This window comes from Trachinotus anak, unplaced genomic scaffold (genome assembly GCF_046630095.1).
Source record: "Trachinotus anak isolate AG129_WGS33_773 ecotype Australia unplaced genomic scaffold, CSIRO_AGI_Tana_v1 ptg000020l, whole genome shotgun sequence".
Classification (NCBI taxonomy): domain Eukaryota; kingdom Metazoa; phylum Chordata; class Actinopteri; order Carangiformes; family Carangidae; genus Trachinotus; species Trachinotus anak.
Genome location: NW_027273871.1, coordinates 4753596 through 4777099, shown reverse-complemented (window position 1 = coordinate 4777099; position 23504 = coordinate 4753596). Strand labels below are relative to the sequence as shown.

General features: G+C 39.0%; 1 protein-coding gene across 2 annotated transcripts in view; it reads right to left on the bottom strand.

The window, feature by feature from the left end:
• doc2b (double C2-like domains, beta) overlaps positions 1 to 23504 on the bottom strand; it is a 112830-nt gene that overhangs the window by 59521 nt on the left and 29805 nt on the right. For both annotated transcript variants that reach the window (XM_071506038.1, XM_071506039.1), the window contains exon 2: positions 2095 to 2174. In XM_071506038.1, coding sequence (XP_071362139.1) covers positions 2095 to 2174 — 80 coding nt within the window. The remainder of the gene's footprint in view (positions 1 to 2094; positions 2175 to 23504) is intronic.

The following is a 23504-nucleotide window of genomic DNA, read 5'->3' as shown; positions in this document are numbered from 1 at the left end:
CACCATAAATCAAGATGGCCCGATGCCCACTCCGCTTTCCAACACTCCTGCCAAGACTGGCTCCTCTGATGCTCACTTTCCTCCATACCAGCTATTGAGGCAGACAGATAGGAAGAGTTATAGGTGCTGACGGCAGCCATGGTTGTCAGAACCACCACTTCATCACAACAAACATGGGTGGGAACCACAGGGGACAAACACCCCTGGACTCATATTTATTGTATATTAGATTGAAATAGGCTTTTTATTAAAATCAGATACAGTTTAGTTATTGCTGTCCACCTCCAATGTGCTGGATAATTATGTATTTATCGAAGAATTAATCACTGCCTCTCTGGTTGTCCATAGGAACTCTTTAAACTGTACTGATTCAGCTGCAGCATTAATCTACTGAGATCCAGTGTCACATGGTTTAGAGGATGTTCCAGCTTTTCATCACTGCTGCTCTTGCGCTTGAATGAAAACCTGAAGATGTTACCTTTAGGATTTTATTTGCATGATGACAGATAACAAAAAAGGGAAATGTCATTATGAAATAACAGTTTTGAAAAGGCTCATTCCAAAATATTTCTTCTTTTTTTTCAATTAAATAGAAACTAACTCCCATAAATCTCTTATTATGAAAGCAAGAATGATGAAAATACATATCATAATTATGAGCTGAGTTTTATTATTTAAAAAAATATTGTTTCACTTATATATTATACACAATTAATTCATGTAATTATCAATTTCTGAATTTTTTCATTTAATATTAAGCACATGAGGTGTACAGGCTTTTACTACTGTGCATGCCTGCTCAGTGACATGGCTTACTGTCACACCTTCATGTAACTGAGGCATCATTAATGCTACTAGTTAGACCTGTGCTTCTTTCCTGCTGTGACAAGTCAAGGTTTTGGGAAGGCTCCACCAGCAGCTTCGGTTCAAATTAGCATTGGGCCACGAGGCTTTTAGTTTTAAGCCTCTGTTGGGAAGCTGAGTTTGACTGACAGCAGCTCAATACAAAGGGAAAGAAAGGAAAGCCAAGTGGAATTAATTAGTGGGTAAAAAGAACAGTATTTCCGTTTAAGTGAGAGACTCCAATCATCCAGCTGAGAGATGAGGAAGGTAAGGGTATGTTGTTGCACTGCTGTAAATAATTCCCAACTTATGCTCTGAATGTATCATGAAAACTAGTAAACATGTTTGCATTAACAGCAAAGAGCAGCAACAGCAAATTAGAATGGCAACCAGGAGCAGATCAGGAAACACGGGGTACTCTCACTGCGATATGATGAATTACACCTAGAACAAAAGAGGAAATGAAAAAAAGGCCTCAGCTGCTATTTGACATTTTGCAGTTTGTCCAATATTCCTCGTCCTTTCAGCTGCTTTGGTCTCCACCAAGTCCAGAGAAAAATATCTGTTTAGCTGCTGAAGTTGTGGTCAGCTTGACACATTAGATTTAGATAAAACCCACTGATTAACACTGACTGAAACTCAGACACATGATTGCTTGGGTGCTTGTTCTTGCTCTGTTTGTTAGCAATATGCTTGAGAAATAATTAATGCTTTCTGAGATGAAAATAGACGTAAATATCTCTCTCACAGAGAACTGTGGGACGTGTTAAGCTGCATTTCCACAGCCTTTTTGCCAGTACTTGTAGGCTGACATGAGAGTAGGCTGCAGCAAAAAATAATCATCTTTGACAGTCATCTTATTGAGTCTGAAAAAATATTGAAAAACTGCCGATTGATTTGTAGTGATCGTTATTGCCTCGCTGTGCCGTTACGACAGGTGTTTGTACAATGAGTAATAAGTGGAGTCTGTTTAGATGAATCTAATCTACAATTTGCATGTTTCATGTTAGTGTATTTTAGATAACCAAAGGCCTGATACTGACTTTGATAAAAGCAAACATACTCAAGTGTGACTGTTCACAGTTACACTTAAATTACAATTGAACTGTGCTCTCTAAAGGATTTCATAAAGAGCTTCTCTTTTAATGTAATATGAAGTGAAAAAGCAACAACATTTGAATAAATCATCCGGTGTGAATGTAAAGGCTGTAAATAATCGTCATCATTATCGTCATCATCACAGTGGCTCACCTTGGCTTTGTTAATGGTGCAGTGCAGCGCATTGTTCTCCTGGTCGTACAGCAAACTGAAGTCCAAGGTCCCCAGTGTAGCTGTAAAGACGAAGATGAAAGAGAAAAGAGATAGGAAATTAGTTGCTGGAAAAGAAAAGTCTTCATGGCGCACAAACACCCTCGCTGGGGAGAGGAGGAATCCAATCGTGCCTGCTTGCTAAAGCCCTGATGGGAAATCTCCTGGTGTTCTTAACACTGACTTGTAATTATAGCCATAATAATCAACATAGAAATGAAGACGCAGAAAAGGACAATCTCAAAAATTGATAAATGGAATGTTTTTCTGTGTCTCAGTCTTTTTGTGGTGAACACACATCAACAGCAACATTAGATTGTAATCAGATTGGCAATCGGGAGAACTGGGAAAAATCCTAGCGGACTGTTTTGGTCCAGAACTGTGGGCTGACATTACTGAGGCTTCCTGCAGGCTGAGCTGACAGCCACATTTAAACACACGCACACACACACACACACACACACAAGTTCTGTCGTGTCTACAGCAGGGGAGTAAATAAACAGCTCCTCCCTACATTCACCTGACCTGTTGCTCTTTGCAGCTCGATACCTCATATCTTGCTGACTTATGACAGAACTGCGCACAAGATTTAGAGGAAAAAAGTGAAGTAAAAGGGTGAGAAACTATGTGTTACAAAAAAAACAAACAGTTGTTGCATATGGAAAAATTAATGGTCATAATGCATTTGTTACATAAAGAATAATTCATGTTAATAATTCAATAATTCATAATTTAAATGTTGCATATTAAACAGGCTAAAGATGTTCTCCAATTTTCATTTTTCCTCAGCCGATCTTGGTCATAGTATGAAATAAACTGATTAGTGGTTTAATTGCCTGTTTGGCAACATTTCTCCATCGATGGGCCATTCTGCATTGTTCAAGTCCTAGGCTGACGCCCACAGTGAGACCCACTTCAACCCTGCTTGTAATTAACCAGCATTTCTTATACGCAGAGGCTATTATATCTTATTAAAGCACTACAGTGCTGAGTAGTGAACTGTAACAGTTTATGGCACAATCTCATCTTTTGTCCTTTAAAAATGCCAAGTGACAGGGGACTCTCCTTTCTTAAAATGCTGTCAAGATGAAAACATTTCAACAACCACAAAGACATGTGGGCTTCAAAGGGCCTCACAGGCTCTGAAGCACTGATGAAAAAAAAAAATCAGTTATCATGCAAAATATTGTAAGCCTTTCCAAATCTTGAAGCCTGGTACAGTATATTTATTATGTTGGAAAATGCTGAGATCTTCTCTGGCATTCATGGTAAAATTTTGCATGTGAAGGAGCTCATCTGTGAAACCAACAGAGATGAGGAGGTCAGAAAGGTGGCAGCAGCTCCTCTCCTGTAAAGGGCAAGGCTTTGGTGTCTTTCTGACAGCTGCGATAAATGAATTGATTGTGGAGAGAAATCACAGCTGGCTATGATGATGTTACAGTGGCAATTCCCAAGCAAATTATTAAGGTGCACAGGTTATGTGGTGGAGCCTGGACATAATTGGCCAAAATATGACTGTGAACTATGAATTTCTTTACAGTGACCAGAGTATGAAATTTAACAGACAATCTTTCTTGGAATTTAAAAGCAATGATTACACTGATGATTTACAGATTATTACGCTTTATAAAAAACAACCAAACAGGTGAGTAAAGAAAAAACATGTCAAGTGTATTTAAGAAAGCTATTTTATTGCCCCTTAATGACCCCATGGTCCCGCACACCCCCACACTCTGAAAACTGATGACTTACAGGATGGTGTGTTGAACCACTGGGCCTCACTGGTGCCTAAAACAAGGCTCTCCGTCAACATTAGTGGCCCCCTGAACAGACACAGCATCAATAGTTGTTTATTTTCCAAAGCATTAAATTCCACCAGTTTGGAATGGAGTCTCTATTTGTGACTGACTTATCCCGAGTCTCCTTAACAGCAGTGAATCAGTGCTCCTGGAGAAAGCTGAGCTCATCAACAATGACTGAAGCTCTTCACCACCTCCACACACTCACTGCACACACACACACAAAGATCAACACATTCAGTTTGCTGCCCAGTTTGTTGATATTGTTTTACATTGAGTTACAATCTCTGTGTACAGTCACTGCTTGCTGCTACTTCATGCTGCACCACGCACCTTTGAACTATTTTCAGGCCTACTCCCAGAAAGTATCAGTTATCTATATAAAGATTGTATTCATTTTGTGTCCTGGTGTCTGTTTCTCCATCAATCTGTGCCTCCCTGAACCAATCCTTACCCATAATCCTTTATAACTGTTCATCATACCTTTCCAGGGGCTCTAACAACAACTGCAGGCAACAGTGCTACAAAAACACTATTCAGTATGGAAGCACTCATGAGACCAGTGCTTTTAAAGCGTGACTCTGCCCTGCTACCAACAAGGCCTGAGGATGTTGGTCCATGCAGCACAAATATCTCTGCTGTTCAGATTTAGGTGAAATTTGGCATGGATTTCCTCTTAGGCTGCCATCAAGTCAAAATATCAAAAAAGTTAATATCACAGGAAAAACCCAACAGGCAGGTTCCCATGAAATTTACAAAACATATTCATGCTCCCCTGAGGCTGAATCTTCTCTTTCCTCTGGCTTTGTGCACAGTATATCTCACAACCTAACAGGGATGTTTCTATCAAGTTTTCTGAGAACATTCATGCTCCCAAGTTGAGGTTAACGATATAATGTTGTGTCCTCTAACTCCGCCCATTACCTGTATATTTTGTGATGTATAAGATGTGGTAGTGTAGCCAGGAGTGTTTAAAGTTTGTCGTCCAAATCGAAGAAATACGCTCATTTAATAGGTGTTATTTTTGTTAGTCGACTACAAAAGCCTACACAGCTACTTCGATCTTATCCACCACCTGTTTTTTTTTTTTTGTGGGAATTGATTGTAGCTCTGGCACAGAACAATGATGTCCCTATATTTAACCCACAAAGCCCTGCTTCATGGGTTGTTTCTCTAACTTGTAAAAAAAACAATAATCAATACACACAACATTAGACGTAGTCGAATCACAGAAAAAAAATCAGAGAGCTGGGAATTCAGAGCCCTCGAAGCAGCTAAGGTTTAAGAAATGTAACATTATTCCTCTACTTAATGTAATGTAGTGTTCATTACACATCAAAATACTGCCGCCTGTAACAAGGCTTTATGCTTTTAATCTGGAAAACAGGGTTATGAAGGGACCTTTAAGAATGTCTCCATTTATTTTGTTGTAGTATCTGTTAATATAATGTGGTGTGCTGCTGGTGCAGGTGATCATGTCAGAGCTTGTCTCAACATGTTGCTTTGTGTATTTCCTGAATAAGGTAGCATCATGTTAGGGATGAAGGAACAACACATAGCGTCTCCTGCCATGATTAAAATGTAATTGACTGTAACATTGCCTGGTGTTTATCTCTGTATTCAGGCTAACAGTGGGATTCTATAAGGCAGTTTGCTGCGGTGCTTCTTGTTAAACTTCTTTGCACTGCAGCTGCACGTGCCATCTGGATAGCTGTGGGGTACAAGCCCAGTAAGATGCAACAGAGCTGTGAACACTACAGGATTATAATAAAGTGGAGTTGTTTTTTTCAGCAGCGGAGCCATATTCCAGTCTTGCTGTGCAGCCTAATTTCAGTGACTTTCAGGAAAAGGTGATGTGATAGATATAATTCAGTTTCAAGTGACTACTTAAAACAGCACTGAAAGCAATAATTACCAAATTTTCTGCAAAGAACCACATGCTACACAACTCCTAGCAAAGGAAGGAACAAATGGACTGACTAATTATTTGAACCCTCAGTGAGTTCCTCTGAGACAAACTGACTTCAAATTTCATCTCCTCTCCACAAGAACAACAACAGAATAAATCTGAGTGCAGAGGGAAAGACTGTCCACATACTATGATGAATTAATGAGTTGTTGAAATATTGAGAAACATCAGGTTAAGATCCGACACAGGATTCTGGTGTTAAAAACTAGAAGTAAATCAGGTGATGTGAAGGTTTCCATGGAATGAAGGATGACAAGTGTTTAGAAGCTGTTAAAATGTTCACAGCATCATCATTTCTTGTACAAAATATGTTGCTCCCGCTGTGTGTAATGATTTATGTGCAGAGGGAACACAGTCTGTTATCACAGCCATTGCTTGAAGCTAGGTTTTGAAGCAGACACATCGACCACTTTTTTTTTTTTTTTTTTGGAAGCATTGAGGCTTTGGAGTGACATGGATATCCAGAGAGGGAACATCTTCCGGCTGGGTCATTGATTGTAAGTCAGCAGTAAAAATATATCAGAGGTCAACACTTTTGAAAACCAGGTATGCCTGCGTAGGTGTCAAATTGTCGTACTTTTCAAATAGGAAAACTGTTATCTTGCTTAAGCCTGAAAATCTTGAAACCCATGGATTTCAGATTTTCTGTAAATACAACCAGCAGGTAAAGGGATCGAAATGGTTTCTTGCTCTTTCCTTGTGAATGCATCAACTTTGCTGACAGCCTGTGTTGACAATAAGGAGTTATATTTTGTCTCACTGCTTCACTGTATTACTTATTCCTCTATACTGTGTATGTACCAAGTGTTGGCCAACAGATGTCTCCAGTTATCTTTATCATGTTATAATGAACAGCACAGTTGCTTCAAAATGTTTGAGTCCTTTGAAAAGCTCAATTTCCCCCACTAGTACCTATTAACCAATGAACATAGATAGTAGTGTACTTTGCACAGAGTGCTTATGTGGGCTAATCTCAAGGCACATTAACCTGAGCAAATTCTAGAGAAATATAGTCTATAGTCTATAGTCTATAGGAAAAAAATCTGATGATCTGTGCATCAAGTGACATTTTACAAATCTGATCTCCAGAAGAGAGAGGGCTGTAGAAAACTGGTAGAGTGTGGAAACAGCCTCTGGTTTCTTCTGCAGTCAAGAAAAAAAAAAGACATCACTTAATTTACACATTCACACATTAAACCCTGATGTGACAACACAGTCAAGCAGCATGTTGCACATGTCAGAGTGCTTTTTCTGCATTAATGGTCCAATCTCTCAGGCCATAACAGTGTTAAAAGAGCTGATGAAGGGGACACAGCTGACAGGGACAGGAGGTTGTCTGAGTGATGACTTCTGTCAAAGTGGCCGTCGCAATGCTCAGTTAGGAGGAGCGCCACTCCAGCTCCATTACTTCCCTCCAGGCAAAACTGCAGAGGTAATTCCCACTGAGTGAGGCTGACCGGGCAGTCACCTCCCAGCTGAGAGCAAAGTTCATGATACACTGCAGAGCTGGGTACGTCCTACCTCGACTAACACACACTCACTTGGTCTCTCTCTGTGCTTAAAACATACACATTTAAAAAAAAAAAAAACTCTGAATACTGAGCAACAGGCAGCAGCTGAGGATGGAGCCAGTTCTGACACAGGCTCCATCCAAGGGAAATAAAAAAAAAAGAAAAAAGATCAGCCCACCATGTGAACACCACTGCAATTTATTTTTTGGGCTTGCTCAGGTGGAATGGAAGTGCAATTAGGGTGCCATTATCAGTAAAAAGCTCACAGTGAAATTGCATGAATTGAGTGCAAAGGAATTCATCATGCAAACTAGGTCAAACACCTTGTGATTTTCTCCCATCGCTGTGCTGGAAATGAATGGAAATACATAAATACGCAAAATTTAGGATCATGGATTCCAGGTGGAAAAAGAGTTGTTTTTTTCTATGTCAATAAAAAGACTTTTCCAACATTTTTACTTCATTTACCTTAAAGTTTTAGTTTTTCACCTTTCACCAGAATATAATTCATAGAGTTTTGTTTGTCCCTTAAAAAATATGGCTGCGGTCAGTCAGCCTTACAGTAAGACTGCAAACAATCATAATTCCCAAAATGCTGAACTATTCCTTTAAACAATCCACAATCTAAATGGTCAACAGGCAAAGTATTCGGGTTAGTATCAGGGTGTTAATACAGGGCAAATATTTGTAGATGTGCTTGAATCCAGATGGTTAATAACATCTAAAAACAAAACCAGTTTGGTTAAACTGTTGATGTGTGTTTCTTCATCAGAACGCGAGGGCAGTGCCACCATACACACTATACTGTAGACTAAGGGACAAATTGCCCAAGTGTTAATTTATCTACTTATGTAGTGCTTGAATGAACAATTAGATTGCATGCTTTGCTTCAGCATCCCATTATGTGCCCCTCATTACAGTGGAGAACTCTCATGGGGATGACAGGTTCTGTAAAAGATGTTATTTGTTTAGCTTTTTTACCACGGAGCTGATTTAATGTATGATTTCACAGAAAAACAGCATTTTGACCTCTGATGTCACAAAAATTAAAAGTGTTGAACACTGAGAGCTACGCAGTTTACAACATAATCTGTTTTTGACATCGGGTTTTTTCGTGAAACAGGATAGAAACTTCCCCCACTTGCCATCACAGCCTCCACCTACAGGAGGAAATTATAAAATTTTGGAGCTCATGACTGCACACATTTGCATCTTAATGAGAAATAAAACTTCCGAAACACTGCTGCAACATCTTAATGCTTTTAGATAGAGTTCATATTAATTCTGAACAACTCGTATGTTCTCTAATGACAAGTGTTTTATCAAGGGAACATTTACTTTTCAGTAATGACAACATCAGAGCATATGCCAGTTCTGGCAGCACATTAGGCAGCTCTTATTAAATGTTTGAACAGGGGGGCACGTTGAACAAAGCCCTTTTCACACATATTGGCAGCTGAAGAAGATCCTCAGCCAGCGGCTGCGCAAAGTATTCGAGGCCCCGTTTCAAGAGCTAATGTGGGACCCTACCCCCCACAACAACAAAAAACAATAACACCATTAAGGTCTTCTTTTTTTTTTACTTAAATTTAAATCCATTATGTGCGATTTCAGAACATAAAAATAATCCAAGTCCCTTAATTAAAAACAGATGACGTTTTGCTTTGGAATCAGGAGAAGCCACGCCCTTCTCAGCAACTACTACTCTGCATTAAATAGCAATGTGTGTTATGTTTCAGCAGAAAAAAAAGCCCCACTTAAACAATTCCCTTAAATTAAATGAACAACAATTATTCAATTATTTAATGATGAATTTAACATGGTTGGTTAAATTATATATTATATATTATTATATGGTTAATTATAATTTCTAACATACAAAAAGATCACATTTGCTTAATAAACCAGCTTAAAACTAAATATAGACAACAAATTAAAAGGAGAAACATTCTTCTCCCATATTTTCATGTCAGTTGAACATATTTTTACTTCCTGGCAACAAAGCAAAAAAACTTCCCCTTGGCAAATCCCATTTAACAGATTACCTGCTGAGTCAGTCTAAAGTTTCCCTGCCTTGTGTGCTGTCAGTTTGTGTAACATAAGCACTTTTACTCTATATACAGTACATCAATTCTGGTATGTAATACCTACTGGCCATTAGCAAGTGCTGAGCATCTACTGTACATGCTGTACCTCACTGACGGAAGGTATGGGGATGCAACATGAGGCTGAAACCACTCTTCACTTCTTAACTAGAAGCGGGAAATGTATATATACTCCTGAGCATTGTGTACATTTGAATCATATTCTTTATAAAGGTTTGTAAGATTGGGTTTTTACAGTTTTAATAACACTAGTGACTATGAAATGAGTCTTACTGTGTAGGGTCACAAAGTGGGAGGAGAACTTGGATGCACAAGTGTTTTAACCCACTGTAATTTTCCTGTTTCAAAATGTCCATCAGCAATACAGAAACACTGCAGTCTCCCAAATATGCTCTGATGGGTTAGCTTTATGTTAAGGACAATGGTTTTAATTATCTCAGTGTTAAATCTCTGACATGATGTTTTTCAGTCAGTTTGGTCTGATCCGCACCTACTGTCAGGGGTTTAAGTGGGATTTCACAGGTGGGGGAAACCTAAGACCCAGTGTAGCGGTGCACTGGATGTTAGGATCTTAGGGACTTTGCCCACTACATGCTCTCAGTCGCCGCCCAAATGACAGGTGTACAGAGCAGGCCGGTACAGAGACAGACAGCGACATTAAAAACTTGTGTTTTCGAACAATCCACCAGCTCACAGCATTATGTATGAAACTGCCAATCAGATTTATTGCCCATTGATACCCATTGGCCTTGGTTGTCATTGCTATGGAAAATAAGCCAGTCACAGCCTGGAATAAGAGCCATGGCAAATTCAGAACACCATATACCATATACCATATTTACTAAACTGATCCAAAATCAGAGAGGGAATTAATTTAAGCTGCATATTCTCACAGTTGTCTACAAAGCCTGATCTTCAGCTTCCACTCAGTGTTAGCAGCGCACATAGCAGACTCTCAGGTTTGGTAATTGGGTGTCTGTCATAGTGAACTTCTCTACTTTCAGCATGTTTTTATGTCCAACTACCCCACAACACCCCATTCCATAATAAAGAACAACCTCAGACAGCCAATAAGTCATCACTTTAACAAACAAACATGAGACAGCAATGTGGCAGATTCCACATTACAATATTTCATAACATGAATTCTGTCACTACATCTTTTTCAAGCCACAGCAAAGAAATCATTTGTTGAATGTGTAAATGATATTCACTCCAAACACTCAATGTAGCTTCAGGAGGCATCACCACACACACACACACACACACACACACACACACACACACACACACAGGAATAATAACTCCTAACCTGTGAGTCTCCTGTCATCACACACACTCTTTGCCAAATCTCTAGGTATCAGCTCCTCCTCTTACATCTTCTCAATGTGAACAAACCATGGAAGCACACAAACAACAACTGAGCTGATTTTTCACTTTTTTCAAACAGAGCTGTTATCATTGTATGTTCCATAACTGATTATTTTCAATTTGTTTATTTTATGACTATCATAGGAAACATGTCAAACACAGACTATATGACATCACATGAAGTCTAGTATACCTACAGTGAGATGTTTAAAGCAATCCTTCAGATTAATGGAGCTTGCAGGAGCAGAGGTCAAACTCCTGTTAATTACTACAGCCAGTGGAGTATGACATACTTTGTCTGTGTTGCTCACTCTCCTGGTTCTCCTTATTAGATACACGCCCACAAAATATTCTGTGTATGAGCTCACACTCCTATGAATCTCATCACATATCTGGATGCAGTGCTGTTTGCTTCCATGTGAGAACACCGTATGTGGTAATTCATGCATGATAGGTAAAAGCTGAAGGACGAGAACAATCTCTGTCAAGGTGGGAAGTCTGTACAACATTTTACTGACAGATCACTGAACCATACTTGTTTCAGCTCAGGCAACAACAGTGCAACATCTTGTGCAGCAGCAGAGGTGTTGCAGCAATATCCATGAAGTCCCTCCAGTGTTTTTTGGGGATTTTTTTGTTTTTTTTCACAAAAAAAGAACACTATTTATCATGCGGTCAAGGACATAAAACAACATTTTATTTGCATGTTTTATTTGAAACCTCTTGGCCAGGTGAAAAATGACAGTTGTGAATCTACTCTGGTGGGAGTAGCGAGACATTTTTATAGCACTGGAAAACTTCAGGAGCAGTTAGGAGGCTGGAGTGGACCACTGAGGGCATTTTTTCTGCCTCATACTGTATCACAGTATCACTGCATCACCTTCATCCGGCTCACATCTCCAGAAAAAGACAGCAAGTGGACTTTGAGTGCCACATGAAATGAAGGGTCTTAATTGAACTTGCATGTCAACAGATCTATCTCCATGACAACTGAGCGAACTGCATCAGCTGGTGTTGATCACATGGTACTGACCACATGAAAGCTCGGGAAAAGGTCAGGTCTTGTTTTGCTCATATGAATCCTTCTCAAGCTGTCATATCCATTTGAGAAGGCACTGACAACAATGCTGTACTGTTGATGGGGGCACTAAGTGCTCATATAGGCCCGAAATGTACTGTTTTCCTGATTAAATTCAAGACCTTTTGGGTAGGAGACATGAAGAACAGAAAGAAAAAGAATCACTGGGCTGAGGTACAGATCGAAGCTCAAGCTGTTGACATGCTTTGTAGTCTAATAACCAGTGTGCTTATCTTTTTATTTTCTGATTAAGGTCACTCTGGTGAGATGTCTGACTTTGAACCAGAAGCTGTCATCTCTGTGAAAAGCAACCAAGCTATCTGTGCATCTGAGCACAAACATTTCCCTGGTGATTAGTAAATAACAAGAGTTTAAAGCCGTGCTCATAGCTCCATGAGCTTATACTTAAGCCCGATGGTGCTTTGAACTAAATGTAAATGTCAGCAGCTAACGTCCTCGCAGTGATAACGTTACCATGCTTTTAATAATACAAAGTTATTGGACAAATTAAATGTTTGATCTGATAATGCTGTTAGATGAAAGGTTAAAGAATCATCACAGTTGTTATAGTTCATCCCGAAGGGAGCATGAATGTCTGCATTATGGCAATTAATCTTATAAATGTCAGAATATTGCACAAAACTTTGACCTGCTGGTGCTGCTAAATGAAAGGTCAGTGGATTACCAGAGTCATTAGGATTCATCCTCTGGGTATCATGAAAATGTATATAAAATTTAATGGCAATCTATCCAGTAGTGGTTGAGATATGATAAGTGATTGATTGACAGATCATCATACAATCCTCACAGCCAAACCAAAACGTGGTTAAAAAGCATCTTCCACAAGAATATGTAAGGCTTGTTTTTTTGTTTTTTGCGTGCATACCTTTACAAGCTTTGGCAAGAAGACACTGAAATACAAGCTCAACTATTGCAAATTAGTTGGACAGTCCCATTGCTCATATCTGTACAGCTGAGGCTGTTGGGTATAAATGGCAAAGGATGGCCAATACTTCAGAGGAGAAGGAGACAAGTTTAACAGTACTCAATAGTTTCATTATGTGTGAAAATGCAGCCTTTGTTTATATCATAAATCACAAAGCTATGTTGCTCTGTAAAGACATTAGGTCATGTTCAATCTCTGTCTTTCTTTTCTACATAAAATTGCTTTTGTGTTGTTTTGATGAAGCTCAGACCTGCTCCCATCAATACTTCACATAGATTTTAGCTGCAAGCTACTTTAGAATAAAGGTCAGCTGATTATGTATTTGGATGGAGGCAGATACTAATATCAATTATTAGCAGTGGAACTCTATATCCTGAAAATCTTGTTATAATAAATCAGATAAACGCAACATACTCTCTCTTTAATTGAAAACAGTCCATGTTGAGTCTAAATCCTTCATTTTAATGAAGCCGTTGATTTGACAGCTGATAAGCAAAAAGAACTTTATTTAATTGCCTTGTCATTATGAAATATTGTTCTTCTCGAGATTTTTCCAAAATGTTGTCTTAAGTTTCCAGAAATGACCGGTTTCAGTGAAGCAGCTCTGTCCTCCCAGTGACCTTGGCTGCCAGGATACTTAATTACTCAGTTCAGGTTGAGGCTTTTACAGAGAGAGATTACCGTTGTCTTTATTTATGAAATGAATGTCTAGCCATAGTCTGGCCCAACGGCCCTGCAAATGAACTTAACAAGCGTCCAAATCTCTGTGTGGGAGGAGCGCACTGCTGTGAGGCTATGAAAAGATGAGTGAGATCAGTGCGCTACCAGAGGGCACACAGAAGATAGTGGAGGAATTTGTGCTAACTAATGGCTCATATGAGCCCAACAGAGAATTACTGATAGATTTGCCAGAGGTGAAACTGCAGTTATTCCGTCATTAACTACAGTAGTGCCTTGCCAATAAAATGTTTAGTATACTGTAGAGAGACAAATTCACTGAGTACTCTCTCTGCCTTGACTATCAATACAACTGTGGAGTGCATCAACAGTGACAGAGAGCGGTATCGATCATTTTCATTAGCATAAAGCATAATCACTGCTTCCACTGATCCTCTGATCATTGATACATTAAAGCAAAGCTTGACACAGAAGTCAAATTAAGAAATTGCCTGGTGGTCTACTCAGTGAAAGATAAAGCCAGCCAAGCAAGGAGTATATGCACAATTAAAGATTCATGTACATTCTTAAATCAGAGTACACACCTAACTATTGAGATACTGTTTCATAACTCCCTGATGCATTTGCAAGTAGGCTAATATCGCTATAATACTAGTCTCCTGTCCTTGTGCAGCAGGTTAAGAGCTGGTATGATATTCATGACAAATGAGGTAGGCAGATATATTTTTGTTTATTTGATTTCATATCCTTGGTTTTAGGACATTTCTGTCATGTAAAAAAGGGTCTTTGTTATTTCTTTTTTTAATTTGTAGTGAAGTGTACACTTGAAGTGTCATCATTAATCATCATTAATTAATTAATTAATTAATTAATCATCATTAATTTTATGTGACCATATTGGTTGTTTTGATTAATTAATACATATCTCTCTTTTTATCTTTTAAAAAAAATAGTTTTAACTGTGAAATCACTGCAAACACCAATAAGTCCTGGCAGTACTCTAAAAGCATCATGGGAAATGTATAGATATCGTAACTTGAGTAGAAATGGACACAGCAAATAGTGGAGCCAAAGTAGATACACCAGATACATGGTAATTACTGTAATTAAACATGACAATGATTCTGGGAGGACATAGAACATTAAAAACATCTAAACGTATAAAGGTTGACGTTTTTTTCTGCTTTAGCCGTCAAATCATTCACCCTGGTTTTCACTTTATTTGTTCATTTGATATTTCTGTTTAATGGTGAAACTAAACCCCTGGTGGTGAACACATACTGTTACACCGGATTAAGCTGTCAGGAGCAAAAGGTGACTTTGAAGACACTGGCCTGTATAACACCTCGACGATATTGTTGTCACACACTGTGTTAATCCACTTAAGTGGGCAGGAGGAAAATCCATCATCCCCTTTGGAGTTAAAAGTTAAAAGTTGGGCCCTAAGCTGCAACAGATAAAAGACGGTTTCTGTTTAGCTATTGGGAAAACTTTGACTGCATTTTTATTCATAAATTTGAGGGAGAACAAAGATGAAGAGAGTCGGTGATCAAGAGTTTTGCCTGGCAGCCTCCCCTGAGAGAAGTTATCTTTTCCAACCTGCTGTACATTCACTGTTGCAGCCCAGTGGATTAGACAGGATGACGAGTGCTTATGCTTTTGCTTTTTTCCCCTGCGACATAAAATTTGGTCGAAGAACTGACAACGGAATGAAGAGCAGGAAAAGGTTCCTTGATAAGAAATGACACCCTGCACGCACATAGAACTGCCACCTTTTGAAGTCAGAGGAAATGTATGTTTGTATATCTCCTCAGATTCATTACAACTTGTAATAGCCTTATGTGGATGTTAATCATCAGTCAGGGAAATGCTGTAGGTAAAAGATAAAGCACACGATGTTAAAAAGTCCATATAACACAGCAGTAAAGATTTTTATACATCAGCTAGTAGAAGTTGCTATTATATCAACATTGTGATGAGCTGCTGAGCCTCCACTGCCCCCATCCTCTATTAAATATAAATGCAAGTGAAACCAGCGAGCGTTTGGCAAAGGGCAACATTCAGAAGTTCACCATTCCTTCCAATAGGTACAAAATTTTACGGCAGAATGAAAACACTCAGTAAAACAGCTCTGGCTACTGTTGAACTGATTTCAGAAAGATATTTAGCTCCTGATTCATGGGGCAATGCAGCAGGTAGTGATGATGGATGATTTACAGACATCGTCTCCACTTTCATTTTGGCTGTGATATATTTCAATGTGGGCTGCGGGCTATTGTATGAGCATCTATTAAATGTCAAAATGTTTGATGAGAAAAGTAGTAGCAACTTAACATGAAAGAATAGGCCAAAGGGCAGAGACACATTTCTTTCCATTTCAAAAAATGACGTCTAGATTTAGCTGGAAGTAGGGGAAAAAAAATGATGATTGCTTAGGGCTGAAGCCCAGACCTCTCCTCTCCTGATCAAATAAAATGAAAAAAAAAAAACTAAAGTTAAAGTCAAGAATTCCTCTAGTGTTCATTACACACAAAAACCCATAAGGTTGAACAGAAAAACTTCTGGTCTGGGGCTCAGGAGGTACAGCAGGTAGTCTACCGATCCCCAGATCCTCCTGTCCCCACATTGAAGCATGACATTAAAACCAAAATTGCTCCCAATGGTTGGGCCATGTCCTCGCATGGTAGTTCGCCTTTGCTGTTTGAGTGTTCGTCTGCTGTGTTGGACCAAGCTCTGTTGTTTCACTTTAACAGGATACAACTGCTCAACAAAACACTGGACAGGAGACCACCATTCATTGCCTGTTTGCTACTGACTGTCAATTATTTTTTACCTTTGACCACAATGTTTCCTTTACCTTAATCAAGTTCTTATTTTAACCTAAACCACAAGCTTTTTTAAAACCTCACCAAGTCCATAACGATGATAATGATTTGTGACCACTACACACTGCTTTATGTAAGATGTCAGAAACCAAAAAGTTTGGAAACCACTGGTTTAATCTGTGTTGTATTTTGAAAGTTTGTTATATTAACCATTGTGTTCATCCTAAAAGTAACTAGTAACTAAAGTTGTCAAATAAAGATTGAGTACAATAAAGTACAATATTCCCATCTTAATTATACTGAAGTATAAAGTAGCATAAGATGGAAATAATTAAATAAAGTACGAATACCTCAAAACTGTACTTAGGTACATCACCTGAATAAATGTGCTTTCCACCACTGGTGAGTAGTCATTACGTCACCAAACCTCTAGGACAAAATGATTAATTTCACTGTGTCAATCCCTGCAAAATAGGCAATGATCTATTCATCTAAAATGTCGAGTCAGACAACGCCACACGAGGAGCTGCAGATGACAGAGCAATGCTTGTTGTGTTCCATTAGGAAGATGTATGCTATATAAATATGCATGCTCCAGACTTCCAGTGTTCCTACACTGAGATGTACTGCAGTGAAGACAAGCTGGGTCTGCGTGATGGAGCGCTGCTTGATTGATGCAGTGCTTAATCTTTGTGTCTGATCAGTGCAGAGAGCATCGACTGTGAAGCACCTGCCTGGGTCTGCAGTGTGTCACCACAGCCAAGGGCTCCAACAGATACAGCAGTTGTAGAACAAAGGGAAAACATCAAGCAATTGCAAGACAAATATTATATGATGCTATTAAGAATCCTAAATTGAGTTTCTTGTTTTTTTATTTCCTCTGCTTTCTTATATTTTGTCCACTAGCTGTATTTGAAAACAAAAAAAGACTTGAAGGAGGTGCTCATATATGATTTAAACAACAGATATTAAAGTTTTCATGATGTGCCTGTAGGTTGAATCATATGGCAATAGAGAGCAGACTTAAGTTTAACAATATCTCACATAAACATCACATTTATGTCTACTGTATGTTGCTGAATATATCTGCTGCAAGTGTGTAGGCTTTGTTTAGCAAGCCTGTCTGTGTGTGTGTGTGTGTGTGTGTGTGTATGTGTGCAGCTGTCTGTCCTTCCTCTGTCAGGCACCTGTCAAACACGGTGATTTTTTACCTAGCAGTGGGTCAGCCTATTTGACAGTAATCCCATCTATCATCGTGTTTCTTTTACTCCAGCTTGTTGTCTTATCTCACTATCACCGTCCATGTTATTGTCCATTACGTGGTTTTGTCCCTGCAGCTACAGCAGTGCCGGGCTCAGCTTGGAGTCTCGTCTAATGTTGCTGAGCCCGGATGTTTTCCTGCCTGCCCCATTGCACAAAAGGATTCTTCATTTAGTATCTGTGAGCGCTGACCAGGGTTGACTTGACTAGATATTGGTTTCAGGTTCAAGTTCATTTATTTTTATAGCTGTTCATCAGAAACATGCCATCAAGGACTTGAAGGTGTCATTTACAACATCCAACTACTCAACCATCAATCCCAGGTTAAAGTGAAGGGAGACAGAACAGCATGTTAGAGAGAAGCAACATGTGTAAGTAATCTACCGTCTTAGATTATTTTGAAGCCCACACTCTGGTTTGGATGAAAAAACTAACCCTTTAACTAATTTTAACCTTTAGCTGCCAGTAGAAGTGAAACTGAGCACCCTTGCACCCTGTTCTGAAAGCATAGTCCTGTGGGTATGTATACAGCTATACAATCATTTACAAGAGGGGTTGAACTTTCAGAGTAAATGACCATGCATCACAGTCATGCAAAAGCAAAGGTGGGAAATTTGATAAGGCTCCATGCAGAGTCTTATGGGTAAAACACAAGTCAAGATGGTTTATTATAAAGCTTGGTTCACCTATTGAGATATTTGTCTTCACTTTTCCCAGTTTTTAAAACTCTGAAGCCCCCCCCCCCCCCCAATACACATTGTGGTGTGCTGCTCTGATTAATTTAAGCAAAAGTACAATGTGATTGATTGATCAGTCTATTATTGCCACCCGCTGAGCTGCATCAGGCAGACCATGACTCATGTTGTGTTTCATTTAGTTACAAACTATTGCCTCTCCTCTTTTACCATGAATGTTTTATAAAAAAATAATAATTTCTTTTTATATTAGTGCACCCCTGCCTCTAAAAAAATTAACATTATTATACTAATTATCAGTTTTGCCAAAAGATTTTTGGGAGAAATATAACTGCTGCCTGATCCTGATTTTGCTCTGTAACACATGTCCTACATTACATGTGTGGTTGTGCGACTAAAATGTGGTTAAGCTAACAAAACAACCATAACCTCATTAATCATGCTTTAGATGCTGGTGGTATTGTTCATACAATATTACATACTGAACTTTTCTTTGTATCCAGGTCACAAAAGGATCAGTTTGTGTGTTATGGTGGGATGTGGCTGGATTTTTTTTTTCCTCTTTCTTTCTTTTACCACAAAAGGGACAGAGAGACTTCTGGGACCCACTGGTTCAGTGAGTGTTCTTTTAAAATATTGTGTCCTTGTGTGCCCACTTGACAGTAATTTTTTTTTTTTTTTGAATACCTGGTCTAAAAATTGATGTCTGCCATTCACAACTGCTTTACTCAATTCTATGAAGAAAATATTGAGGTAAGTGAATTGTTGAAGATTTATCCTCCATCACAATTTAGAATTTTATTATTGCAGAATTTTTTATCTGTATCCACATTTTCATTGGAACCACTGGCTTATCAGTTGTATAAGTGTGTGTGTGAGTGTGTGAGTGTGTGTGTGTGTGTGTGTGTGGTTAGATGTGCGTGCAGGCACATATGCATTAATCTGGTGTGTCTGCACACAGGACTTTTTTTCTGTCTTTTTTCTACCACAAAAGGGATGGAATCACTGATGGAATCTTTTAAAATATATCTATTCTTCACTTATCATCCGCTTGACAGTATTTTTTTAATTTTGAATATCTGATATAAAAACTGATGTCAGCCAGTCACAATTGCTTAACTTTTTTATAAATGAAATCTGGAATAAAGTGCATTGTTGCAGATTCACCCTCTATGACATTTTTGAATTCTATAATAAATGATGATTGCAGAATATCCACATCTTTTGAATCACTGGCTTATCACTTGTGTGAGAGTGTGTGGTTGGGGTGTGTGTGCAGACACATATGTGTTTATCTGGTGTGCTTGCATGCATGCATTAAGTCTGTATAATATGATTATGGTATCTGCCTGCACTCTGGGTCTTTCTCAACCACTGAGAAACAGACAGTCTAATCTTGTTGGTTGCTAGGAACTGGAGAAGCTGGGGAATGGATGAGGCAGACAATTTTGTATCCCCATCAAATAGCTTACCACATTGAGCTAGACTTGATCTAATATCAAGAGGGGAAATAAATGGGTGGTTGTGGAAGGGGGATATGCATTTGGCTGGAAACAATCATATTAGAAAATGTACCATGGCTGCATGTGGTCATTGTGTGGCTGAATGATTTAAGGATAGCAGGGGTCAAGAGATGCATGGAAATGAACAAAGCAATGGTTTTGTCCCTGACAGCAGCTTTCAGAGTGACAATTACACTCAGTCATTTTCATGGCTATTCCCAGTGATTTCCATAAATGTTTCTTTGGAGACTTTGTTGAGGAGAGGTTTGGATGGAACAGACAGCAGCTCAGTCTATATACAGTTTAAATATGAAATGTTCAGAGTCAGCACTCGAGACATTCTGTAACACTGGTGTGTTTTATGCTCTAAGCAGACAGTCACATTTCCTTTACAATATCAGAAGCTTTTGAAATTATTATTCACCTAAAGAGAATAGAGAACAAAGTAGAACAGCCTGGAGTCATTGCAAAGCTTTACTTAAAATTGTGTGTCAGGTGTTTAGTTTGATACGTTGTTAATGCCTTCTAAAAAGTTTATCTGCTACCAGTTTGGCAACAGAACTAAAATTACCACCTTGTGGTTGTATGCCTGCATACAACCAGTCACGCTGCAGGAAATATGGTCACAGTCTCCCTTTCCTGAGTTACAGCGTAGCCACAGGTGTTTTTGCAGAACATTAACAACGAAGTTGACCTTTGACCTTCTGAATATAAAAGGTCATCACTTCATTATTTGATCCTATTAGACATTTATGTTAAATTATGTCATAATTCCTGAATGAATTTGTGAGTTATGGTCAAAACCGTGCTTTGTGGGGTCACAGTGACCTTTGACCACCAAATTCTAATCAGTTGAGTGAATGTTTGTGTCAGATATAATGAAATTCCCTCTGGGCGTTCCTGGCGTATTGCATTCATAAGAGCGTGAGGTCATCGTGACCTGGAACTTTGAACTTTTCCTACCATCATTTTTGAGTCAAAGTGAATGTTTGTGCCAAATCTGAAGAATTTCCTTCAAGGTGGTCTTGATATCACAGCCAAGAGGCCAAAACTGTGCTTGTTCCCCTGTGTGATGTCTAAGTGACAAAGCCTGACAAAGGTCTCTGTTAGATGGAAATGTTGCTCTGTTAAATTACATTTGCTGGGAGCTATCAGTGCAGTGTGCAGATCTTTGTCTGTCTTTTATCCACGGTGAAAAGAAAAACAGAACATGGACTAGAACATAAACTTTTTGAGATGGTGTAACATCACGCTGAGGATTAGACTCCACACAACACATTTACAAACCTTGTTATGTCTGATCAGGAACTTTTGGTACAATGAACAGTACAATGACTTGTGTGTTACAAAAATAGACTGTTTGTTCATCATTGTAACTTAGATGATGAGCTGACCATATTTTTCAAATTTATACATAAATGAAGGTAATTACTTTTTCTTGCCACTGTTTGTTGCTATAAGAAGCAGCCATATGAAAGTCTCAGAAAAACACCTGTTGATTCATCCTGGAGAAACATGCTCCATTAGTCAGGTGTTTACACTTTCCACTGAGACTGTACTGTACACATTTTGAGGAGGACTCAGTGTTACTCTACATTCTCTGTCAACCACCACCTACTCTTACACACTCTCACACATCTTGGGGTTTCCAGCAAAGCGCTGCATAGGTTTCCTCCTACCTGTCTGTGGAGTTTCATGGAGAAAGTCTCTCGTTCACAGTGGGTCCTCTCAGGCTCAGTGCTTTGCGTCTAACAATTCTCGCTTCACATCAGCTTTTATTGGTCTGTCATCATGTTTCAAATATTCCCCTGGTATGCAGACAGTCCTCGGCTGTGCCCTCATTTCCACTCCACTGATACACACTGTACATTCAGCATACATTACATCTCTCATGCATGGCTCACATTTCATTTCCTCCCACTCACTCACAACGAACAAACTGAGCTGCTATTCTTTTCCTGTGGAATCCGGTTCACACCAGGATCTTTTTATAATCATTGACCAAACTAAATTAACACCTATGCTTTGTGCAATTCTTACCCTCAGCTTTTGTACCTCCCTCCTTGTTAGCCTCTTTGTTTCCAAGCTTACAGTTCATCCCATCTAGTCAACCCACTAGCTCACAATCACTACAGAGCCACAGAGCTGCTCCCAACTACACAGATCAAGCAGAATAAGATTTGTAATAACAAAAGCAGAAAGACAGTTTTCCAACAAGGGAAATGGTTTTATGCAGATTATGGTTCCATATTATAGAGTGATTCTTCAAGGGTGGTAGGGGCTTTATAAACTAATTAGCAGGCAACATCAATAACATATATAGTATACACAAAGTGCCATATGAATATGTGAAAATGAGAGGGTGAACATGCAAAAACATGAAAAAAGATCACAGCTACAATATCTTCCTAATCTAATCAGCTCCTGTATTTAAAATACTGGCAAGTATTTGTTATACCTAAAAGCAGGAAAAAATAATAAATAAAAAGTTTAATAAAGAGTGGTTTTACATGGAAAAAACATTACCTGTGTAAAGCTGTATCTTGTGGCTTAGTGTATAGTTTAAGAAATCATCTAAAAACTGAAAATAAATCATCTTATTCACTCAAAATAGAGGCTGTAATTTGTTGTCATTGAGTCAGTGTGAAGATCACCTGCAGGCTGGTTACTGCATCGCTGTGTTTTAACAGCTAGCAGCTAGTAGGCATTTACAACACAACAACAATACTGCTGATGTAATTAGTTAAGCTGTCTTCGGCAGCTGCGAGCGTCAGACGTGCCTTCTTTCACCAACCGGTGACAGGGCCTCTGGACGTCAGCTATTCTTGCCCTCACAAAAGGACAAGGGGAGACTGATAATGAGGTCTCAGGTTTGAGCAGTAACATTTTGACTTGACATTCAGACCTTCAGATGTATAGACAGATATACACCTCTTTAAGTCACTGCTGAGCAGAGTAATATTAGAAGTTATGAAGTTTCTTTGGATGTTAGACATGAAAAAAAAACTTTCAGAGAATATAGTGTAAAAAATAATCAAGACGTTAAAGGTCTCATATAAAAATCAGACATCAGAAAACAAGATACCAAATGTATTAAATGTAAGGTCGTGTGTGTGTGTGAACAGTAGATGCATGGTCTTTGACTCAGCAGCAGTGGAATTCACAGAGTCACACCTCATAGAGCTGAGATTTATGAATGAATGGAGATATACAGTGTATCACCGTCGTAATGACAAATGACAAATACTGCATTCACATCTCTACCATTTTCAGCCCCCCAGCCAATCCGCCAACCGTCCAGCAGATTAAAGATCTGCAGGAGCGATAGGATTTGGCCACACAGAGAATTAAGGGGGGGGCATTCGTTTCTCCTGATGCAGGAATAAAATTGCCTCTAGATCGATAACCTGCTGTCAGACATGACTTGAGTGATCTTGCTCTTATCTCTGGTTGAATACCAAAACATCTCATGGTACACTGAGCCAGCGTGTAGATGCCTCTTTTCAAGATTAGAGGGAAATTTAGGGAGGGGGTGACAAAACATATTCTGTTTAGAGGACTGTGTTATCCTTGTGCGACCTTGTGTTTCTTTCCAGAACCGCTACCCGATACAT